The sequence below is a fragment of the Chlorocebus sabaeus genome, chromosome 1 (genome assembly GCF_047675955.1).
Source record: "Chlorocebus sabaeus isolate Y175 chromosome 1, mChlSab1.0.hap1, whole genome shotgun sequence".
Lineage (NCBI taxonomy): Eukaryota > Metazoa > Chordata > Mammalia > Primates > Cercopithecidae > Chlorocebus > Chlorocebus sabaeus.
The window spans coordinates 90,617,396-90,638,490 of NC_132904.1; the positions used below are offsets into that span (position 1 = coordinate 90,617,396).

General features: G+C 37.9%; 1 protein-coding gene and 1 pseudogene across 1 annotated transcript in view; one reads left to right on the top strand and one right to left on the bottom strand.

The window, feature by feature from the left end:
* The window catches only part of HEPHL1 (hephaestin like 1), a 78,555-nt gene that overhangs the window by 24,665 nt on the left and 32,795 nt on the right, over window positions 1-21,095 (top strand). Inside the window, exons 3-9 of the mRNA XM_008020555.3 lie at window positions 9,005-9,217; window positions 9,827-10,006; window positions 12,960-13,214; window positions 15,839-16,007; window positions 18,215-18,354; window positions 18,497-18,628; window positions 20,368-20,579. Of these exons, the coding sequence (XP_008018746.3) occupies window positions 9,005-9,217; window positions 9,827-10,006; window positions 12,960-13,214; window positions 15,839-16,007; window positions 18,215-18,354; window positions 18,497-18,628; window positions 20,368-20,579 (1,301 nt within the window). The remainder of the gene's footprint in view (window positions 1-9,004; window positions 9,218-9,826; window positions 10,007-12,959; window positions 13,215-15,838; window positions 16,008-18,214; window positions 18,355-18,496; window positions 18,629-20,367; window positions 20,580-21,095) is intronic.
* Window positions 174-1,125, bottom strand: LOC103248250 (prohibitin 1-like; annotated as a pseudogene).

Here is a 21,095-nt window from a genome sequence, read left to right on the forward strand (position 1 = left end):
GAGCTTCATTTGATAATTAGACATCTGAAGTGATTTTACTTTTATTTTATTCACTTTAAGTCAATCATGAAATTTCACAGTGATTTCTCAGGTAGGAGCAGAAGGAAGACAGTGTCAAGAATCAATGGGGCTGTGGCCCAGTTGACCTGAGGAGGTACAGGCAGGGTGGGTCCTCACTGGGGCAGCTGGAGGGGCACAGACCGCCCTGCTAGAAGGTAGATGATGTTATGAGAGCATGAGAACTGGTATGCAGTGTCATCTGCAGCTTCTGGCTTGTGCAGCTCAATCTGGCCATCACCTGTGGTGGCCAGTGAGTTGGCACTCAGCTCAGCTGCCTTGGAGACTGCCTTGGCAGAGATGATGGCCACCTTTTTCTGCTGCTCAGACTTTTCCACCATGAATCTGGCTCTCTCTGATTCCTGCTGAGCCACCGGTTTCACTCCTCCCACTTCTGTGAACTCCTTCCCAAAGGTCAGATGTGTCAAGGATACATCATCCAAGATGAACTCAAAGGTGGTTGCTTAGTCTGTAAGGTCATTGCTAACCTGCCTTGGAGACCAGCTCTCTCTGGGTGATCAGTTCTCTAGCATCAAAGTAAGCCATCAGTAACATGAGGATCTTTTCACATCATCCAGGATGAGCTTAAAGGTGGCTGCTTGCTCCATAAGGTTGTTGTTAACTTGCCTGGAGACCAGCTCTCTCTGGGTGATCAGTTCTCCAGTATCAAAGTAAGCAATCAGTAATGTGAGGATCTCTTAGTGATGTACAGCAGCACACGCTCATCATAGTCCTCTCCAATGCTGGTGAAGATGTGAGGAAGCTGGCTAGTGACAGGCTGGAAGACGATGTGCACTGTAATCTTGACATTCTGTAAATCTTCACTACCAGTGATGACTGGTGTGTTATGTGATCAAGAGTAGCAGTCAACAATAATTGGTTTCTGTACCAATAGGATGAGAAAGTGAGTTCCTTTCCCTACTGTAATGTCCTGTACTCCATGGAATCTGCCAAAGATTTAGCTCTGTGCTCAGTATCCACATAATATAAGGCAGAGCTCACCATGCCTCCTGTAACAGCTAAGGCCAGGCCAAACTTGCCAATGGACTTTAATACTTTGGCAGCCATGTTTCCTTCTGCTGGACTCTTTCACAGCCAGCTTCTATTCCCTGTTCTTTGAATTAAGTCAGTTTTTCCTTCATGTGTTTTGATGCATTTTTGTTAGATATGAATACATTTATAATTGTTATATTTTCCTGATATATTGACCCTTTCATCACAACAAAATATCTGTCTCTAATAATATTTCTTGTCTTAAAATCTATTTTGTCTGTTATTGATATAGCCTCTTACTTTTGCTATTTCAATTATTTTACTTTCAACCTATCTGTGTCTTTGAATGTAAGACACAATGCAAACAGCATAAAGTTGAATCTTGCTTTTTTCCCCCAGTTTGACAATCTCTACATTTTGATTGTGGTGTTAGACCTTTCACACTTAATGTAATTATTTATTAGTTTGATTTATATTTGTCATTTTGCTAATTATTTTCTATATGTCTTATGTCTTTTTTGTTTCCCTGGTCCTCTTTTACTGCCTTCTTTTGTGTTAAACAAATATTTCTTAGAATAATATTTTAATTTCTGTTTATTTTTTAGCCTATATATCATTGAATCATTTTCTTTTTGGTTTGCCTTGGGATTGTAATATGCACCCTAGTTTATCACTTTTACCAACTAAATTCTGGCAAAATGTAGAAGCTTTGCCCATAAAGTTCCATTCTCTCCCCTTCCTTTGTGCTATTATTGATATCTGTCTATCTATCTATCTATCTATAATGCCCTTCTCTAAATAAACCTAACAATAAATGTTATATACTTGGTGCTTTATATTACTTTATGACTTTTAAAAAATAAAGAAAATAAGGGAAATATATTTATAGAACCTCTTATATTAAGTCATATATTTCCCATTTCTGGTGCTTTTCATTTCTTCTTGTGAATTCAAGTTACTCTTTGGTGATATTTCCATTTATTACGAAGGTTGGTCGTCCTTTAGTATTCCTTGTAAGGTAGTTCTGCCAGTAACAAACTCATTCAGTCTTTATTTATCTAGAATGTCTTGCCTTTAGTTTTGAGGGATAGTTTTGCTGGATATAGCATTCTTGGCTAACGTTTCTTCCCTGGCACTTTGGGTATATCATCTCATTGTCTTCTGGCTTCAAATGTTCAGATGAGAAGTCAACCATTAATCATGCCGATGTTCCCTTGTACATGATGGGTCATTTTTCTCTATCTGGTTTCAATATTACCTTTTTGTCTTCCTTTATACTTTCCACAGTTTAACAATGATCTGTTTGTGGACCTCTTTGCATTTATCAAATTTTGACTCATTAGGCTTCTTTGATGTGTAGGTTAATGTTTTTCATCAAATTCGGGAAATTTTTGGCCATTATTTCTTCAAATATTTATCCCCTTTTTTTTGTTGTTCTCCCCTCTTTCTGAAGACAACTGTTATACACATGTTAGTAAATACATTGTCCCACTGGTCTCTGAGGTTCTATCCATTTTCTTCTATTTCCCCCACTCTCTTTTTCAGATAGGATAATTTCTATTGATCTATCTTCAAGGTCACTGATACTTTCTTTTGTCTTCTTGAATCTATTATTGAGCTCCTCTAGTAAGTATTTTATTTAACATATTGTGCTTTTCAATGCCAAAATTCCAATTTGATTCTTTTTATTGTTTCTATTTGCTTATTAAGATTCTCTATTTGTTGAGTCGTTTGTCCCACTTTTCTTTAAACCTTTACACATAATTCCTTTTAGTTGTTTGAATGTATTATTATAGCTGCTTTGAAGTCTTTCTCTACTAAATTCAACCTCTAAGGACATAAAGAGATAGTTTCCACTGGTTGCTTTTTTTTCTCTGACTATTAATCACACTTGCCTGGCCTGTTTCTTTGTGTTTCTCATATTTTTGTTGTTCTTGAAAACTGGATTTTTTTTTAAAGAATGTAATGTAGCAACTCTGGTTTCTCATTCCTTCATCAACTCTATGTTATTTGTTGTTGTTTGCTTGCTTCTTTGTTTAGTAACCTGTGGGCTAAATCTGTGGATTATCTTTCCTATGGTGTGTGGCCACTGAGATTTCTGCTTTTTTTATTATTTATTTTTATTTTTAAGTCTGGCTTCTGAGAGGTCATTCCTATGTCTGCTTAGCTCAGTGGTTAGCAAATGATTGGAAGCAGCTGTGCCTAAGCATCCTGAGCCAATAAATCTTATGTTCTCTGCTAGTGGATCTGTGAGTGGTTAGAAAAACAATGCTGTAGAATCCTACTCTTCTTAGCTGATGTTCAGCAGTTTCAAGCATAAACATTGCTAAATGTTTTTATTCAATTTCTAGATACCAGAATGGTTTGTTATTTTTTTAATCAAGTTTGTCTAACTTTATAGTTGCTTTTTTTGGAAGAGAATTTGCTGACTTCTTTGCTCTCCTTTAATGAGGTTTTGTCTTTGCTATAGCTATAAGCTTGAAAGTCTTAAAGTCTCTGCTTAATTCAGCTTAGTGTTTGCTGTGAGCCAGACACAATGCTGGGTTGTGAAGAAGAGTAAATATACAGCTGTTGCTTCCAAGATATCATCCAAGGGAGGGGTAGAGAATGGAACTTAGAAGTGGGTTGAGCGGGTGGGGCTAACATTAATTGAGAAGCTATTTTATGCTAATGCCTGTGCCAGAGGTCTTATATACATGCCTTCATTTAATGATAAAATGAACTAGTGCTTTCTTGACCTACATCTGAAATATGCTTAAGTATTAGGAATTATTTAAAAATAAATGTTATTGGTTTTTAAATTTTATTTTTTATTTTATTTGTTTTATTTTTATAGAGATGGGGTCTTGCTATGTTGCCTAGGCTAGTCTCAAACTCCTGGCCTCAGGCAATCCTCACACCTTGGCATCTCAAAGTGCTCATATTACAAGTGTGAGCCACTGCATCTGGACTGGTTTTTGCTTTAATATAAAAAAGTATAAAGCAGGGGAAAATTGCACACAATCTGATTCTTTACATACTCACTAAAATTAGTTCAAAATAGAAAATTAAAGAGAAAGTACCCTATGAACATGGTTAGAAGTTCTTAAGAGTAACGAGGTATAAGAAGAAAAGTTAAAGCCCTGCTCACTTGTCTTTCACTCCAAAGGCAATAATCTTAAACAACTTCTATAAATTTTTCACAGACTTTTTTTCTATACATATATTAGCATGTATGTATATGTATATTCTTGCTCATTTATATAAAAGGGATTATGCTATAACACTTTCTGTTTTTCACTTTTTACTTTGTCTTGGAGATTTTCTCATATTAGTACATATAGTGAGACTTCCATTTAACAATTGTGCAGTATCCCATCATATGAACGTATCAGTTCAGTATTGATAATTATTTAGGTTGTTTCCAGTTCATGTAATTTGAAAAATATTTTCAAGTATGTTTCCACAATACATTATTACAAATAAAATTGCTGGTTGTACATACTTTCTTTGAATAGGAATTGGCAAGCTCTCTTCTGAAAAATTGCATATTTTACTCTTCTGCCATTTGTTTATGAATGAGTTTAATTCTCCCATGACCCCATCAATCCTCAAAATTCTCAAACCTGATGGGTAAAAAAATTGTGTGAATTTTTTTTTTTATTTTTTTGAGGCGGAGTTTCGCTCTGTCGCCCAGGCTGGAGTGCAGTGGCCGGATCTCAGCTCACTGCAAGCTCCGCCTCCCGGGTTCACGCCATTCTCCTGCCTCAGCCTCCTGAGTAGCTGGGACTACAGGCGCCCGCCACCTCGCCCGGCTAGATTTTTGTATTTTTCAGTAGAGACGGGGTTTCACCGGGTTAGCCAGGATGGTCTTGATCTCCTGACCTCGTGATCCGCCCGTCTCGGCCTCCCAAAGTGCTGGGATTACAGGCTTGAGCCACCGCGCCCGGCCAAAAATTGTGTGAATTTTAAAAGGTCACACAGCCTAGAACATATATAAGCAAATAAATAGTGTTTTATACTTTCATATTGTTAATGTTACCATTGGTCAAAATCCTTAATAAATTCTTTTGAAAATGACTTTCAGAACAACTTAATAAGCTACCTATCTCCAAATCACTTCTTCCTTTATATTTATACTTTATTTTTGATTTCCAATGATATTCTTCAACTTCAGTAGTGGCACAAAGGCTCTGTTTGGGGATTCTCTCTCCTCATTTCAATAACAGCCTTCAATAACTCCTAATAATAATAAAAACAAGACCCACTAAGTAAATTGTGAACATAAGAATTTCTAGAACAATTGTTATTTATATTGATTTGTATCATATAATCAATTCAAAATAAATGATCTCAATAGAAACTTCAAGACAAGTCCACTCTCACTCAACTCCTGACCCTCCGTATATAAATCTCTCCATATAGAAAAGAATCTTCCAAGACATGCATTTTATTCATAGAGCTTTGGACAAAGGCAGTGTAAGGTAATGCCACTCAGTCATATTTTATTTTATATATATATATGTGTATATATATGTGTGTGTGTATATATATATTTGCACTGGGGTAGGTCTTAAAGATACAACCATGAGCAAAAAGAAGGCTGGTATTTGCTTTAATGCAGCTTACAGTCTAACATGAGATAGAGACATTAATCAAGCAATCATACACACACACGATATTTATACGTGTGTGTGTAGGTATACACATATACATACTATATATGTGTTTAATATATATATAGTGTGTGCATATATATACATACATACATATACACATGTATAATTAAAAACTTACATAAATGCTTTAAATAAATAAAATAGCTTACTAAAAGGCTACTATATATCAGGCACTGTGATAAGCGCTTTATAGATATCATATCCTACAAGTCTCAACAGCTCTGATCCTTTCCTTACTCCTTATATGAAAATTAATTCAAGATGGATTAGGGACTTAAATGTTAGACGTAAAACCATAAAATCCCTAGAAGAAAACCTAGGTAATACCATTCAGGACATAGGCATGGGCAAGGACTTCATGTCTAAAACACCAAAAGCAACGACAACAAAAGCCAGAATTGACAAATGGGATCTAATTAAACTAAAGAGCTTCTGCACAGTAAAAGAAACTACCTTCAGAGTGAACAGGCAACCTACAGAATGGGAGAAAATTTTTGCAGTCTACTAATCTGACAAAGGGCTAATATCCAGAACCTACAAAGACCTCAAACAAATTTATGAGAAAAAAACAACCCCACCAAAAAGTGGGCAAAGGATATGAACACACATTTCTCAAAAGAAGATAGTCATACAGCCAACAGACACATGAAAAAATGCTCGTCATCACTGGCCGTCAGAGAAATGCAAATCAAAACCACAATGAGATACCATCTCACACCAGTTAGAATGGCAATCATTAAAAAGTCAGGAAACAACAGGTTCTGGAGAGGATATGGAGAAATAGGAACACTTTTACGCTGTTGGTGGAATTGTAAACTGGTTCAACCATTGTGGAAAACAGTATGACGATTCCTCAAGGATCTAGAACTAGAAATACCATATGACCCAGCCATCCCATTACTGGGTGTATACCCAAAGGATTATAAATCATGCTACTATAAAGACACATGCACACGTATGTTTATTGTAGCACTATTCACAATAGCAAAGACTTGGAATCAACCCAAATGTCCATCAGTGACAGACTGGATTAAGAAAATGTGGCACATATACACCATGGAATACTATGCGGCCATAAAAAAGGATGAGTTCATGTCCTTTGTAGGGACATGGATGAAGCTGGAAACCATCATTCTCAGCCAACTATTGCAAGAACAGAAAACCAAACACCGCATGTTCTCACTCATAGATGGGAACTGAACAATGAGATCACTTGGACTCTGGAAGGGGAACATCACACACCGAGGCCTATTATGGGGAGGGGGGAGGGAGGAGGGATGGCATTGGGAGTTATACCTGATGTAAATGACGAGTTGATGGGTGCTGACAAGTTGATGGGTGCAGCACACCAACAGGGCACAAGTATACATATGTAACAAACCTGCATGTTGTGCACATGTACCCTAGAACTTAAAGTATAATAATAAAAAAAAAAGGGGGTAGGAATTTATGATTATCACCACCTAACAGATAAGAAGCTAAGAGTCATAGAAGAGAACGAAATTGCCCAAGCTGCGTATCTAGCAAGTGATGGAGGTAGGATTCCTTTCCAGGCAGTCTAATTTCAGTGGCTGTGAGCTTAACCACTGGCTCTACTGCCCTTCTCTCAGTGTGAATGCATTTTAGAAAACTGACCCAGTCCAGGGAGTTCAGGATTGCCTGAGCCAGACCATGCTGGACCTTCTAATCTACATTAAACACATTTGACCTTCATCCCAACACTGATGGGAAGCCATGAAATGATTTTAAACAGGGAACAATAGAATTATATTTAAGATTTGAAAAGATCACTCTTGTAGTAGCTTGGAAAATGGATTAGAAAGGCAAGAGGAAGGGAAGCCAACTAGGAGGTTACTACAAAGTCCAGGTGAGAGACGATGGTAGTTCAGGCTATGAATGTGATGATGGAGATCCACATAAATAAATGGATGAATTTGAGAAGAAGCAGAGATAGGACCCTGTGGTATTTTGGAAATGGAAAGAGAGGAGGAGGAAGAAAAATGCTTCCTTTGTTTCTGGCTTGTGGCTGAATATTGGTAGTGCCTTTTACTGGGTGTAGTGGCAGTGGCTGAGGACCAAGCTTGGGAGAGGAGAGCTAATGCTCCCTGGGAAAGGTTGCATTTGCAATCTTCTTGAAGTTTACAAGTAGGGATGTCAGACAGTTGAATATCAGTGTAAAGTACAGAGGTGAGGTCCTGGCTGGAGATAAACATGGGGGTCACTGGTGCGTGGCTGATTGTTGGCACTGTGGGGATGAGCACTATCGGCTGGGGAGAAAGCACAAGGCATGGAAGGAAGAAGCCAGCATTATACTTTGAGGATTTCTGACAAAAAAATGGCAGATACAAGAGAGTGAACTGGAAAAGTGGACTGAAAAAGAGTGGTCAAAGCGTATGGTGTGATGCCACATGAGTCAAGGAGGGAGGGAGCTGACAATAGTATCAAATGCTGCTGAGATAACACAATTTTTAAAAACGTCATTTGGATTTAATGGATGAGGGGCAGCTCTCTGGAGTTTTTTCCTATGTCCTGTTCCTCTATCACATTGGATAAGTATCAAGTTAGAAAGCAGCAAACTACATTAATTTAACTTTGAGTACAAATAGTTTTGTCAAAATACTATTCAGTATTATATTCTCACCCCGTATTGAGAGAAAATGTAAGAAACTGTTTTAAAAAGAATGTTTTTGCATCCTTTGGAAATCATTCTTGAAAACATTGAAGACATAATTCATTACATTACTGAATAATTGTATATAATAATTTTCTTAAAAATACTCTCTCAGAATCTAGTACTAGCAAAAAAGTCCTTTCTCTTAAGGAACTAGTAACTTTCCCTTTACTGAACAATGAAACAGTATAAGCTAATTATATTGACCTAATATATATTAACTCTATATTTAACAATATAACCTAAATATAATCAGGAAATTCAGAGCTTCAGTTAATATGAAAGGGCTCTAATTAATTATGTAGCATCTGGGTTTAATTTGTAAAGTGGCTCATCAGAAAGAGTCCTTATTATAAACATTTATTAAGTTCCTAGTTCTGTTCAAAACACTCTGTATACATTGCCTCATTTAGTTATTATATCCCTGTAGGATAGATATCAACATTTCAGTTTTACTGATAGAGAACAGAGACATCGAGAATTTAAGTAACTTGCCTCAAGTCCCAAAACAAATGAATTTTAATTCAGTTATGTTTGATTCCAAAGCTCTGGCCCTCTCTACTATAGCATGTGATCTCTGTGTTTTAACTATGTTTTATCTTTTTTTTTTTTTTTTTTTTGGAAGGAGCCCTATACCCAGATGGAACATCTGGAAGGAACAAAAATGATGACATGGTTCCTCCTGGGAAAAACTACACCTACGTCTGGCCGGTGAGAGAAGAATATGCACCTGCTCCAGCTGATGCCAACTGCCTGACCTGGGTGTACCATTCGCACATTGACGCCCCTAAGGACATCTGCTCTGGGCTAATTGGTCCCCTGCTGGTCTGCAAGGAAGGTAAAGAACTTTGTTTCCAGGTAACTAGGGAGTTGAAGTGTGAATAAGATTCAGGTCTTATTTTGCCTACCTCCTTTGCTCCACACAGAATGTGCCTCTTCTTCCAAATTTCTTTAGAAATTCTAACATGGAAGATTAATCTGATACCATAGCAGAGGGCAGTAATTCAGATTTTTGTCTAAGAATCATCACAGCATTCTGAGACTTGATAGTTATTTTTTAAAAATGATATTTCATAACACAATGTATAGAAAAGTGAGAAATTTAGTCAAATGACCAGGGATGCCTTTTGCTTCATTATTTCACCCAAATAATCATTTGCTATTTTATACCTTATTATTTGACTTAGCATGTCCATGCTTTGTCAATAAAATGAACTCCCTTTAGAGATAGCCAGGCTTCCAAGTATGTGATTATGAAGATTTCTGTTTTATGACTTTTCTATGGCTCTCTTATTTCCATTAAAGCCTTTTGCTGATTTTATATTGTGGGTTATCCTTGTAGGTGTAGGTCTTCACCAAACTTCACACTTACCTGACACTATTGGAAGGAAGCAAAGCTCATCTTGATTTAGTTCTTTCTCTCTACTCTTTTGAATGTGCCTGATAGGTATCCTGAATAGATATTCAGGGACGCGGAATGATGTGGATCGAGAGTTTGTTATAATGTTTACTCTTGTGGATGAGAATCAAAGCTGGTACCTCGATGAAAATATCAAACATTTCTGCACGGACCCTGATTCCGTTGACAAGAAAGATGCTGTTTTCCAGAGGAGTAACAAAATGCATGGTGAGTACCTCCCATGTTCCCAAACATATACCAGGCCTTTTATACTGTAAGGTACTACAAGGGATACAAAATACACAGAAATGTTGATCTGAGTTTGGCAAGATTTATAACTCAGTGATGACCATGGTTAGAAAGTGATACAATACATGACACATGTTTGAACCTGAAACAATCTGAGGGGGACAGAGCAGTGGATACATGCTACATTGGGCATGCAGTGTGGACAAAGCCACAGAGCTTTGGAAAAATGGAGGGATCAATGTTATATTGTAATTGGAAAAGAATCGGTGCCTGAGATGAGCCCAGAGCATGGGTGGGCTTAGACTGACTGGAAGGAGAAAGGAGAACCAAATAATCATCCTATAATAATCCTCTGTTTTGCAACATTTTGCTTTATCCAGTAACCATTTTCTGAGCCACTGCTAAATTTTAAGAACTGAGTTATGCATGGGGTTTAAATAAGCACTTATGAATTCATTACATTTCCCAGGCATTCTTTACATCAACAAAATTTATTGAGCATGCACTATACATCAGACTCTGTGTTTGTTCAAAATAGTGAACTTCTGTAGCTATTTTATTAGTTGAGACAGGGCACGTACTCGTGCCTGTTTTGCAAAGCAGTAGCTTAATGTAGCATTTTAGGATTTTCTAACAGAGTTCTAGTGAACATAAAGGAAATAGTCAACCTACATATCTCACCTTATTTACTGACATATCTTCTCCTTCTATTGCTTATCTCTCTCTCAGAATTATTCTAACCAAGTTATCCTCAATATAGTCATAAAATCATAAGAGAAATAGAAGGAGCTGATGATCATCTGACATCTCCATTTTACAGAAGAGAAACTGAGGTCAAGAGACTATCAATGACTTGTTTAAGGTCAAAGTGATAATTAGTGCCTGACAGTTTCCTGAGAGAAGTCCCATAGCAAATAATATAAATTTGGCCATGTTTTATTCTAAAGCACATCAAGGCATGATTGTCAGTATGTTGACTATTTCCATTGTATTGCATGCCTTCTCTTTTACTTCTAGTGGTATTTTGGCAACCTTGTGTGTAGTGATTCTTGGAAAATAATTTAGGAGGAAAGGAAGTAAGGGAGAGAAAGAAAGGGGAAGGCAGGGAGGCAGAGAAAACAATGAAGGATGGAGTCAATGAAGACGTAAATTCAAATCATTACTGTGACCAGTTGTAATTCATAACCTTTACAAAATGGGAGTGATGATCTCAAATATTACAGAAAACCACTAATTGTGATTATTTAAGACTCACCTGCCCAAATAATTCCTGTTACTCTGTATTTGTTCTTTTGAAGTGAAAATGTCCAACAAAATGAAATGAATTACATAAGCAAATACAGATTACATGTATCATAAAAAGAAGCCTGTCCAGGCACAATGGCTCATGCCTGTAATCCCAGTACTTTGAGAAGCAGGTATGGGAGGATTGCTTGAGGCCAGAAGTTCAAAACCAGCCTGGACAACATAGGGAGATCCGTTCTCTATAAAAAATTCAAACAACAAAAAAGTGAACTGGGCATAGTGGCACATGCCTGTGGTCCCAGCTACTTGTGATGCTGAGGTCAGAGGATTGCATTAACCCGGGAGTTTGAGGCTGCAGTGAACTAAGTGCCACTGCACCCCAGCCTGGGTGACAGAGCAAGATCCTGTCTCAAAAAACAAAAACAAAAACCCTAGTCTGTATGCTGAAGTAGATGTGTGTTTGCAAACAATCCTTCAAGACTGGAAAAGGGCCAGGTATGGTGGCTCATGCCTGTAATCCCAGCACTTTGGGAGGCCGAGGTGTATGGATCACTTGAGGCCAGGAGTTTGAGACCAGCCTGGCCAACATGGCAAAACCTCTCTCTACTAAAAATACAAAAATTAGCTGGGAGTGGTGGTGGACACCTGTAATCTCAGCTACTGGGGAGGCAGAGGCAGGAGAATCTTTTGAACCCAGGAGGCAGAGGTTGCAGTGAGCCGAGGTTGTGCCACTGTACCTCAGCCTGGGTGTGACACAGTGAGACTCCATCTCAAAAGAAAAAAAAAAAGAGAGAGAGAGACTGGAAAAGGAGACCTAATCAAGTAAAGAAAAAAATTTTATTAAAAAAAATCTAGCCTATGGAAGATAATTAATATTACAAGATTTATTAATCAATTTATTTAAATTTACTAAAATAATTTAAGATTAATTTCAGCAACAATTGCCTTTCAACTCAGTTTGAACTTAAGAAGGGATGTTGTGACTTTTTAAAGCCCTGAATCAAGTTCTTTTCTGAATTTGGTCAAGTCTCAGCTGCCATTTAGATGGTTTTAAAGTATTTGGTCCTGGACTTACGCCATAAACTTAATAAGATTCTGCCCCAGCAACATATAGTAAACACTGTTTTTCTCTTGGCTTTTTAAAGTAAACAAACAAAACAGTTCTCATAAATCCCTTTTAATCAGTTCCTTTTCTTTCTATCTCACTACATGCTTTTGACTCTTCATTAAGTAGATACTATGTGCCAGTTTTTCTGCTAGGTCCTGATAACTGTTAAGATGAACAAGACAGGGTTTCTAGTTCCAAGGAGCACAAAATCTGGTAGAGACAGCAGATATGCCAGTGAAGGATGAGGACAAAAGGCGACTGAGCCTCCTGTAAATATGAGCAGCACTCTGCTTTCTCCTGACCTCATTATTGCGTTCTCACAGCAGCTCCGAGGCTGTTTTCAGTGTGTGCTGATCTTCGCTTTCATTGAGTGTTTTTTCTGGAAAAAGGCCAATAAAAACATTTCATTTCTCTTTTGGACAATATATATTTCTAAGAGTCAGGTTTTTCTGCACCAAAACCTTACAACCAATGGTCTGCACTGGTTTTCCAGCCACATTCAAGTACGTATTACCAACATTTCTGGTCCTGGTCGCCTCTGCAGGGGAGTCTCTTCCACTAGTGTGTTTCTATTTCCAGCCCTCAATGGATACCTCTTTGGAAACTTCCCTGAGCCTGATATGTGTGTTGGTGAATCTGTGTCCTGGCACCTATTTGGAATGGGGAATGAGATAGACATCCATTCCATCTATTTCTATGGTAACACCTTCATCAGCAGAGGGCATCGGACTGATGTCGTCAACCTGTTCCCAGCCACCTTCCTTACAACAGAAATGATAGCCGAGAATCCTGGGAAGTGGATGATAACCTGCCAGGTCAGCGACCACCTACAAGGTAAAAAGGACAAAGACCAGTCGATATGTTTAGAATGGTACAATAAAACCACACAGTCACCAGTGCTCATCCAATGCCTACTGTTAGATAGAGTCTTGTATGTATTATATTTAATTAGGTAATAAATATACAGGAAAATATAATGCTCATCTCTCTGATATTCTATCAACAGGTATTTATTGACCACTTCTGTATGAAAAAGGTGGAGAAGTGATTAAAAATTGATGAGACCTTCAAGGAACCTATAATCTAGTAGTTAGACATAGTTAGACATTCACAAAATGAATAAAATTTAAGGCAGAATGAGACAAACACTCTTTGGGGGTTGTAGTCACTACTCTGGAGCAATCACAGGGGCTTCCTGAGGAGCTGGCTCCTAATATGAGCCTTGAAATATGAGTAGGAACTGAATAGATAAAGAAGGAAAGACTTTCCAGATAGAGGAAGCAAAATGAACTGGGAAAAACACATGTTCTCTTTGAGCAACTGTAAGTAGAGTAATAAAGTTTTAGCACTGGAAAGGACTTTCTGGATAATAAGGACCAATCGCCCCTTCAATTATTTAATTTCCTTTTGAACATCTCTTGTGAGTAGTTATAGCAGCTCACCTCATCTCTGGACTGCTCTATTGGAATGTTCTTCCTCAAATTGAGACAAAATCCATTGACCTGTAGCTTCCTTCATGGCCTATCACAGGTGCATGATAAACATTTATTGGCTTAAGTGCCTGTTGAATGACCTGGTCCTGGTTTCTTGGCACACCATACACTATGTCCTTTCTGAGCTGGATCATAATGTTCCTTACAGAGAAGTGATGACAGAAGAGCCTAGGGAGGCTCATCAGGCCCCTTAGCAAAGCTAAGGAGGTGGGGCTGTGTGATCCTTAGCTCTTTAGGCACACCAGTGACATAATCAGTGCAGTTATTTAGGAAGATAAATGTATGCATGCAAGAAGGACTTGATAGAGGAATTCTGGTCACTGGATGCTAGTTAAGAAGCATTTGACAGCATTAGAGTTCTAACATATAAAAGGTCTGCCCTCAGATGCTGAAATCAAGACGAAAAAAATATGTTAATGGAATAGACATAGAAGAAACAATGTCTGATTAAATTTGGATACTAACTTCACCTAGTCACTAATAGGTGCAAAGATCCAGCTGCTCAGGGCTGCTTTGATAACACATTCTTGTTCCTGTCCACCTTCGGCAGTGAATCATAGCATTAGTCAACTGCAGTATCCCAATTACATTCAACTGAAAAATTAATCAGTTAATATGTACTAGATGCTCTTCTGGAAAAACAAAGATTAACAAGACAAGGTTTGTATTCTCAAAGAGTCTCATGCTGGTAAATCTGGGGAGAAACTGTAGATTTAAAATCAAGGTATTAGCAGCCATTTGAGACTAGTAAGATTGCTAAATTAGCCCAATAGTTGTGGACATAAGCTGGTATTTATACTTTCACTGAAATACAATATTTCTAAATTGTCTGTGCATTCAGAAAAAAGTTATTCTAAAAAATTAGAAAATATATATAATTGGAGGTTTTTTAACAAATAGAGACAGAATCTTGCTATGTTGCCTAGGCTGGTCTCAAACTCCTGGGCCCAAGCAATCCTCCTACCTTAGCCTTTCAAAGTGCTGGGATTATAGGCATGAGCCACTGGATCTGGCCCCTATACATTGATTTTAAAATCAGTAGTCCCATAATAGATATATTTTACATTCACATTTTGGTGAATCTCTTCCCTATTTTCTATTTCTTAATATGCAAATATGTATGTATTTTATAAAATGAAATCAGTCTATTGATGCCTCACTGTAGTTAACTTTTCTCTACAAATATATCAGAAATACATTTTCATGTCGATGAATATAGAGCTTGGGTCATCATTGTTAATACTTTCAGTGTCCATTATAAGGAGATTACAACTTACTTAATCAACACTCCATTACTTAACGCTTATGTTTCCCACCAAATTTTTTGCTATTATAAACAGTACTGATGACTATTATTTATAGATGTTTGCACTTTCGTCTGAACATTTCCTTAGAAAAACTCCTAGATTTAGAATTCCTGGGTCAAAGAGTTTGATTTTTTTTTAAAAAGCTATGGACATACATTGCCACATTCTCTTTTGGAAATTGTTATTCTTCTACCCAAAGTGTACAAGTATGGCTCTTTCCCCAGTCATCTACCAACCTGAGAATTATTAGTCTTTCTAATCTTTACTAATCTAATCAATGAACATAATATCATTTGAATACTGTTAAGGTTTGAGTACTATTTGAGTACTATTAAGGTTGAACTTTTTTTTTCCATTTGTTTGTTGGCCAGTGTTACTCCTTTTATGAATAAACATTTCTGTTCCTTGCTCATTTTCTACTGGAGATTTACTTGTTTTCATCTTCATTTGTAAAAGTGATTTACATATTAATCTTTTGTCATATGTGTCACAAATATCCCTCCTGTTGCCATTTATCCTTTTTAAAAAAACTTTCTTTATGGTCTAATTTTCTGTACAAAAGTCTAAATGTTCAATAGTCAAATCTATCAGTGTTTTCCTCTCTGATTCCTTTTGTGAGAATTTATGCCTCAGCTCGTGGTTTTCCTCTGTTCTGCAGCTGGTATGCTGGGGCAATACAATGTTGCTAACTGCAAAAGTGATATTTTCTACCCCGAGATGAAGGGTCAACAGAGGCGCTACTTTATAGCAGCTGAAAAAATTCTTTGGGATTATGCTCCTCAAGGCTATAACAAATTCAGTGGTCTTCCTCTAAATGCCTCTGGCAGGTAAGCACTCTTTGCTGGTGTTTCTAAGCCTCTGGTCAGAGAAGTATGTGTTAGGCTTTCTTTGTGATCTCATTTGTATTCCAACCACTGCTCTGATGAGCTCATACTGCATGGATGGCATAGTGCTGCAAAAGCACTGCTGAGAACTGGTAGAATATTTCTTGTTTTGTGACTTGCTGGCTAAATCAAAACACTAGATCATTCATTCATTGATCAGAATTTCCTGAGTAGGTACTATATGCAAACTCCAGTGCAAAGTGCTGTTAGAAATCCTTTGACTCCTGATTTGAATGAATCGTGTTCTCTCTGCGCTCCCATAGAATATACTATTTAAAAAATTGAATCTAGCAATTTATTAGATGGATCTGGACTCCTGTGACTTGTTACTATATAACCATATGCAAAGATGTCTGTGAAGATATTAGAAAATGTACAGTATGATATTAAGAATCCTTTTTTATATTTAAGGGAATGTTTTAAAAATTCTCTTTGTGATCATTTGCGTCCTTAATTGTACATTTTATTCATTCATTCATTTATTCATCCTTACATTCACTAATTATTCTACCAAACTGATGCACTTGAACCCTGCCTAAAGAATTTGTGTGAACCATATGTGAAAGACTCTGATATCAATATTCTCTATTGACTAGTATTTCTCCATAAACAGAATAATGAGAATTAGCATTCAAAATTGTCTTAGGGGCCTCGTAGAATTCTGAAGTGCCTTCTGAAATATGAAAGATTAAACTATATTCAATCAATATTTAATGTGATATATGAAAGCACAACGTGCAAGATGACATGAGGGATACAAGGATATCTAAAGCAATAAAAAGCAGAGGGAGAAGTTGGGTTCACAGGAGTAGAGAAGTAACTGCAAGTTACAAAGAAGAATGAGGTGAGTTGTCCTGGTAGTGAGTTATCTGGGTGTTCAGAGAGAGCTAAGCTAGTCATAGAGGAAGTGAGACTTAAGCAAGATCTTGAGGAGTGATAGAATTTATCTAACTGAATAGGGAAGAAGGGAATTTTAGATGCAGGGGTTGATGCAAAACACCTATGGCATGGGGGGAATGAACAGATGAGACTGCAGTAACAATTTGCATAGAAGAATGGGCATTTGCATAGAGAAATAGAGAATTGGGGTAAACGGGATATCAATTGCAGAGGTCCTTTAATCTTTTTGAACATTATTTGATTGGCAATTGGAAGCAATTAAAGATTTTGGAGCAGGTAAATGACAATTAAAATTACCATTTTAGAGATTAATATTGTATTAAGCGAAAAAGTAAGTGCCGTCTTGGCCATTAAAAGTAATTTGTAATCACGGTCTTGGCCATTATGACCATTTGGCTTACTTTTGCACTAATCTAATAGTTGTGTGTGTATATGCTGAGAAGAAAAGTAAATGAGCCAGTATCAGATAGAGGATACAGTTCAGAGGTTCATATAACGGGCCACATCCAGTGTGATTAGGGCATGAACTGGGGTCATGGTAGTGGGAAGAAAGGAAAAGAAAAGATGCACAAGGAGAGTAGAAAAGGAAGAGTGCCAGAAAATTTTACAAAGTAAGGATGAATGAGTTAAGGGAATGAAGGAGAAAAAGAAAATCTACATGGCTGCAGGAGTGATGGTACCATTAACAGAAATAAGATAGTGTAAAGACAGTATTAGTCAGAATTTATATTATCATATTCATGACTTGGAAATTCGGCATTTCATGTATATGGTTTATATGGCAGCTCTCCATTAATTACACTATTTGATTGACTAGACACTCCATTTCTTAATAATGCCAGATGTCAAAGAGCTTACTAGATGCAGAGACTATTCATATTAACGTCAGCAAGAGAGAGAGGGATGCTTATTGTGCAGAGAAACTGGTTAGCTCTTTGTTACTCTGTAGAACACCATTCTCGGACTCTAATATTGGTAAACAAGGAGTTTACTTGTGCCTGCTTCAGTTGCTGGACCTCTGGGGAAGAAAGTACAATGGCTAAGAGAGAAATGAGCTTGAGTATCATCCAGCCTCTGAAGACTTTTAGGGCTGGTTGACTATTCCTGGGAACACTGTCGAAGCCTTTGCTGTCTTTTCTGGGGAGAAGGGTGGGTGAGTGGACTAAAAGTGATAGAATAAAGCTCCATAATTAAAGCATTTGGTGGATATGTTGAGAAGTGTCCTCAATCGGGTTCCTATGTCTTTTCAGTGACTCTGATCTCTACTTCACACAAGGGGACAACAGAATAGGAGGAAAATACTGGAAGGTTCGGTATACTGAATTTGTTGATGCAACTTTTACTAAAAGGAAGAGACTGTCTGCTGCAGAAGCCCATCTTGGAATTCTTGGTACAGTAAAACCATCCCCCATGCATTGAACCCAGGGAGATGTTTTAGCGGGGCATATACATCTGCACAGAGTGACTCTTCTGCTCTACTTCTTTCTGTCTCTTTTCATTCTCTTCTCTCTCTTCTTCTTGATATTTTTCAGGCCCAGTCATCAAGGCAGAGGTGGGTGATACCCTGTTAGTGACCTTTGCCAACAAAGCTGACAAGGTCTATAGCATTTTGCCCCATGGCGTGATCTATGACAAGGCATCTGATGCAGCCCCAAACCTAGATGGTAAGTCTCACTCTGACCTTAGGGAGTAAACAGGAAGGGTGAGCAAAGCACTTAGAAATAAACAGACCTGCTTCAAATCCTGGTGCCTTCCCTTACCTGTCCTGAGGGCTTGGGCAATCACTTAAACTTTCTGAACCTGATTCTCTCCTGTCAAATGCAGATAACAATACTCACCTCACAGGGCTTTGGAAAAGGAGGGAGAGAATTTAGGACAAGGTCTGGCCCATGGCCGGTTCTTAGGAAATGTTCATTTCTTTCTTTTTTTTTTCTCAATAATATAGTAAATTGCAAAAGTGAGCTACTTTCACAATCACTTCTTTTTCTCTAAGATGGAGAGCTTTTCAGTTGCAGGTTGCATAGGATTTTGCAGGTAAAGGCTGAAGGGAAAACCTGATTTCTAATGGTTTGTTGACATCAACATCTTACACATGGTCTTTGCTCTGTATCAAATCAACAAATATGTTTATAAAAAACAGTAATATGTGCTTATCATCTGATATGGCCTCTCCCCATCACAGAGTATGTGGCACAGGTTCTTTAAATGTAAGAAAGGTAGCTGTTGCCCATTGGCTGTGAGAACTCTAATCCATTCATGATATTGCTCTTAGGAAACTTCTAGTTCCTTGGTACTCATCCCTGTCACTGCAGCAGACACCCTGGCTTCCTGGGATACTCTTAACACTCGAGTGTGATGCCAGTTGAGAATAGGTTTTGTGCTGATGGTGAGGGGACAGAGGAGAAAGGAATGGAAGAGAATTCCCTCTCCCTGGACCCATCCTCACCCTCTCTTGCTGTGGTAACAATTCCTATACCTGTCCTCTCCTCCTTGGTAAAAATACTCAAAATGGCTGGGTGCAGTGGGTCACGCTTGTAAGCCCAGCAATTTGGAAGGCTGAGGCAAGAGGATCTCTTGAGCCTGGGAATTCAAGATTACAGTTATAATCATGCCAGTGTACTCCAGCCTGGATGACAGAGCAAGACCATGTCTCTTAAAAAAATAAAAGAAAAAAAATGCTCAGAATGACTGTGTGTTTGTGTGTGCAGAAAGAACACTAGAACAGACAAAATACTTGTGAACTCAGCAAACATATTGGGCACCTTTTTGCAGAGCACTGGATAAAATGCAGAGTGAGCCTCTCGCCTTGTCTAGTAGGAAAGATTCAATGTGTTTTTTGGCAGTATGGTGTAAGGGTTAAGTTCACAGTCTTTGGAATCAGACAAAAACTGAATTTGAATCCCAGATTTGCTATTTATCAGCTTTGTAACTTTGGGCATTCACTAAACTCCTCTATCTTGTAGTTATTTGGATGATTTCTGAGTTCAGTCTCCTATATTTCAAACTCTTTAAAGACAGGTTTCTTGCTTAATTCTTTTGGGTATCTTCTGCAAGACCAAGTATAATATATTCTACATAGAAAGCATTCCAGTGATATTTTATGAATTTTCACTTACTTGTTGAATGGGCCATTATCGGTCTTTTACTATTTGTTAAGGCTGGCATTTGAGTAAGAAACTGTATGGGATTTATTAAGAAGATAATCCTTTGATTTAAACTTTCATCTCATAAGCCAGTAGATTGTGGCAGTGGCCTCCTCTGGTAGGATACACAAGAGAAAACCACTCTCCTGGTACAAAATTCTTCATCATCAGAGGGAGACACCCAGGGCTGGAAGACCCAGTCTGACCAATATAATGTTCTTGCCTGTTGCTTTGAATAATTGTTTTGTTTATATCCTCAGGATTTGTGAAACCAGGGGCACATGTTAAACCAGGTGAAACCTTCACGTACAAGTGGACAGTGCCTGAGAGCGTAAGCCCAACTGCTGGTGATCCTCCCTGTCTGACCTATCTTTACTTCTCAGCAGTTGATCCAATTAAGGACACCAGCTCTGGCCTGGTAGGGCCTTTGCTAGTCTGTAAAAAGGGCGTCCTCAATGCTGATGGGACACAGGTAGGCCACTGAGTGTCACCAGTTCTTCTCAGGGCTGTATGTGGGAGAGATTTGCAACAGAGCTAGAGATGAGACAGGAATAGTCAGTTACAAAAAGCGATTTACCTTTCTTCCTCTTGAAGTAGACTTCTACATAATGGAGATTTTATTTTATTATGTGGTGAAAATTTAACATCTAAATTTGTAGTTACAAATGCTTACTCAGGAACCTGGGATCTCTGCTTGTTGTGGTTAGGATTTGGCAGACCTCTTTTTCTGTGTGCTGCTTTTATTACAGAATCTTTAGAGATCCACATGGAACACTAATGGGAATTATCTTCTTGAACAAGGTTTCTCAAACTTAGCCACCATCAGAAATACTTGGGGACCATTTAAACATCTATTATTCAGATACTATAGACTAATTAAATCAGAATCTCCAGATGATTCCAATGTGCAGCCAAGGTTGAGAAGGAACAAGAAAGCATTTAGATAACTTCTTGCAAGTCCCAACTTAGAGATTTGAATGGATCAACT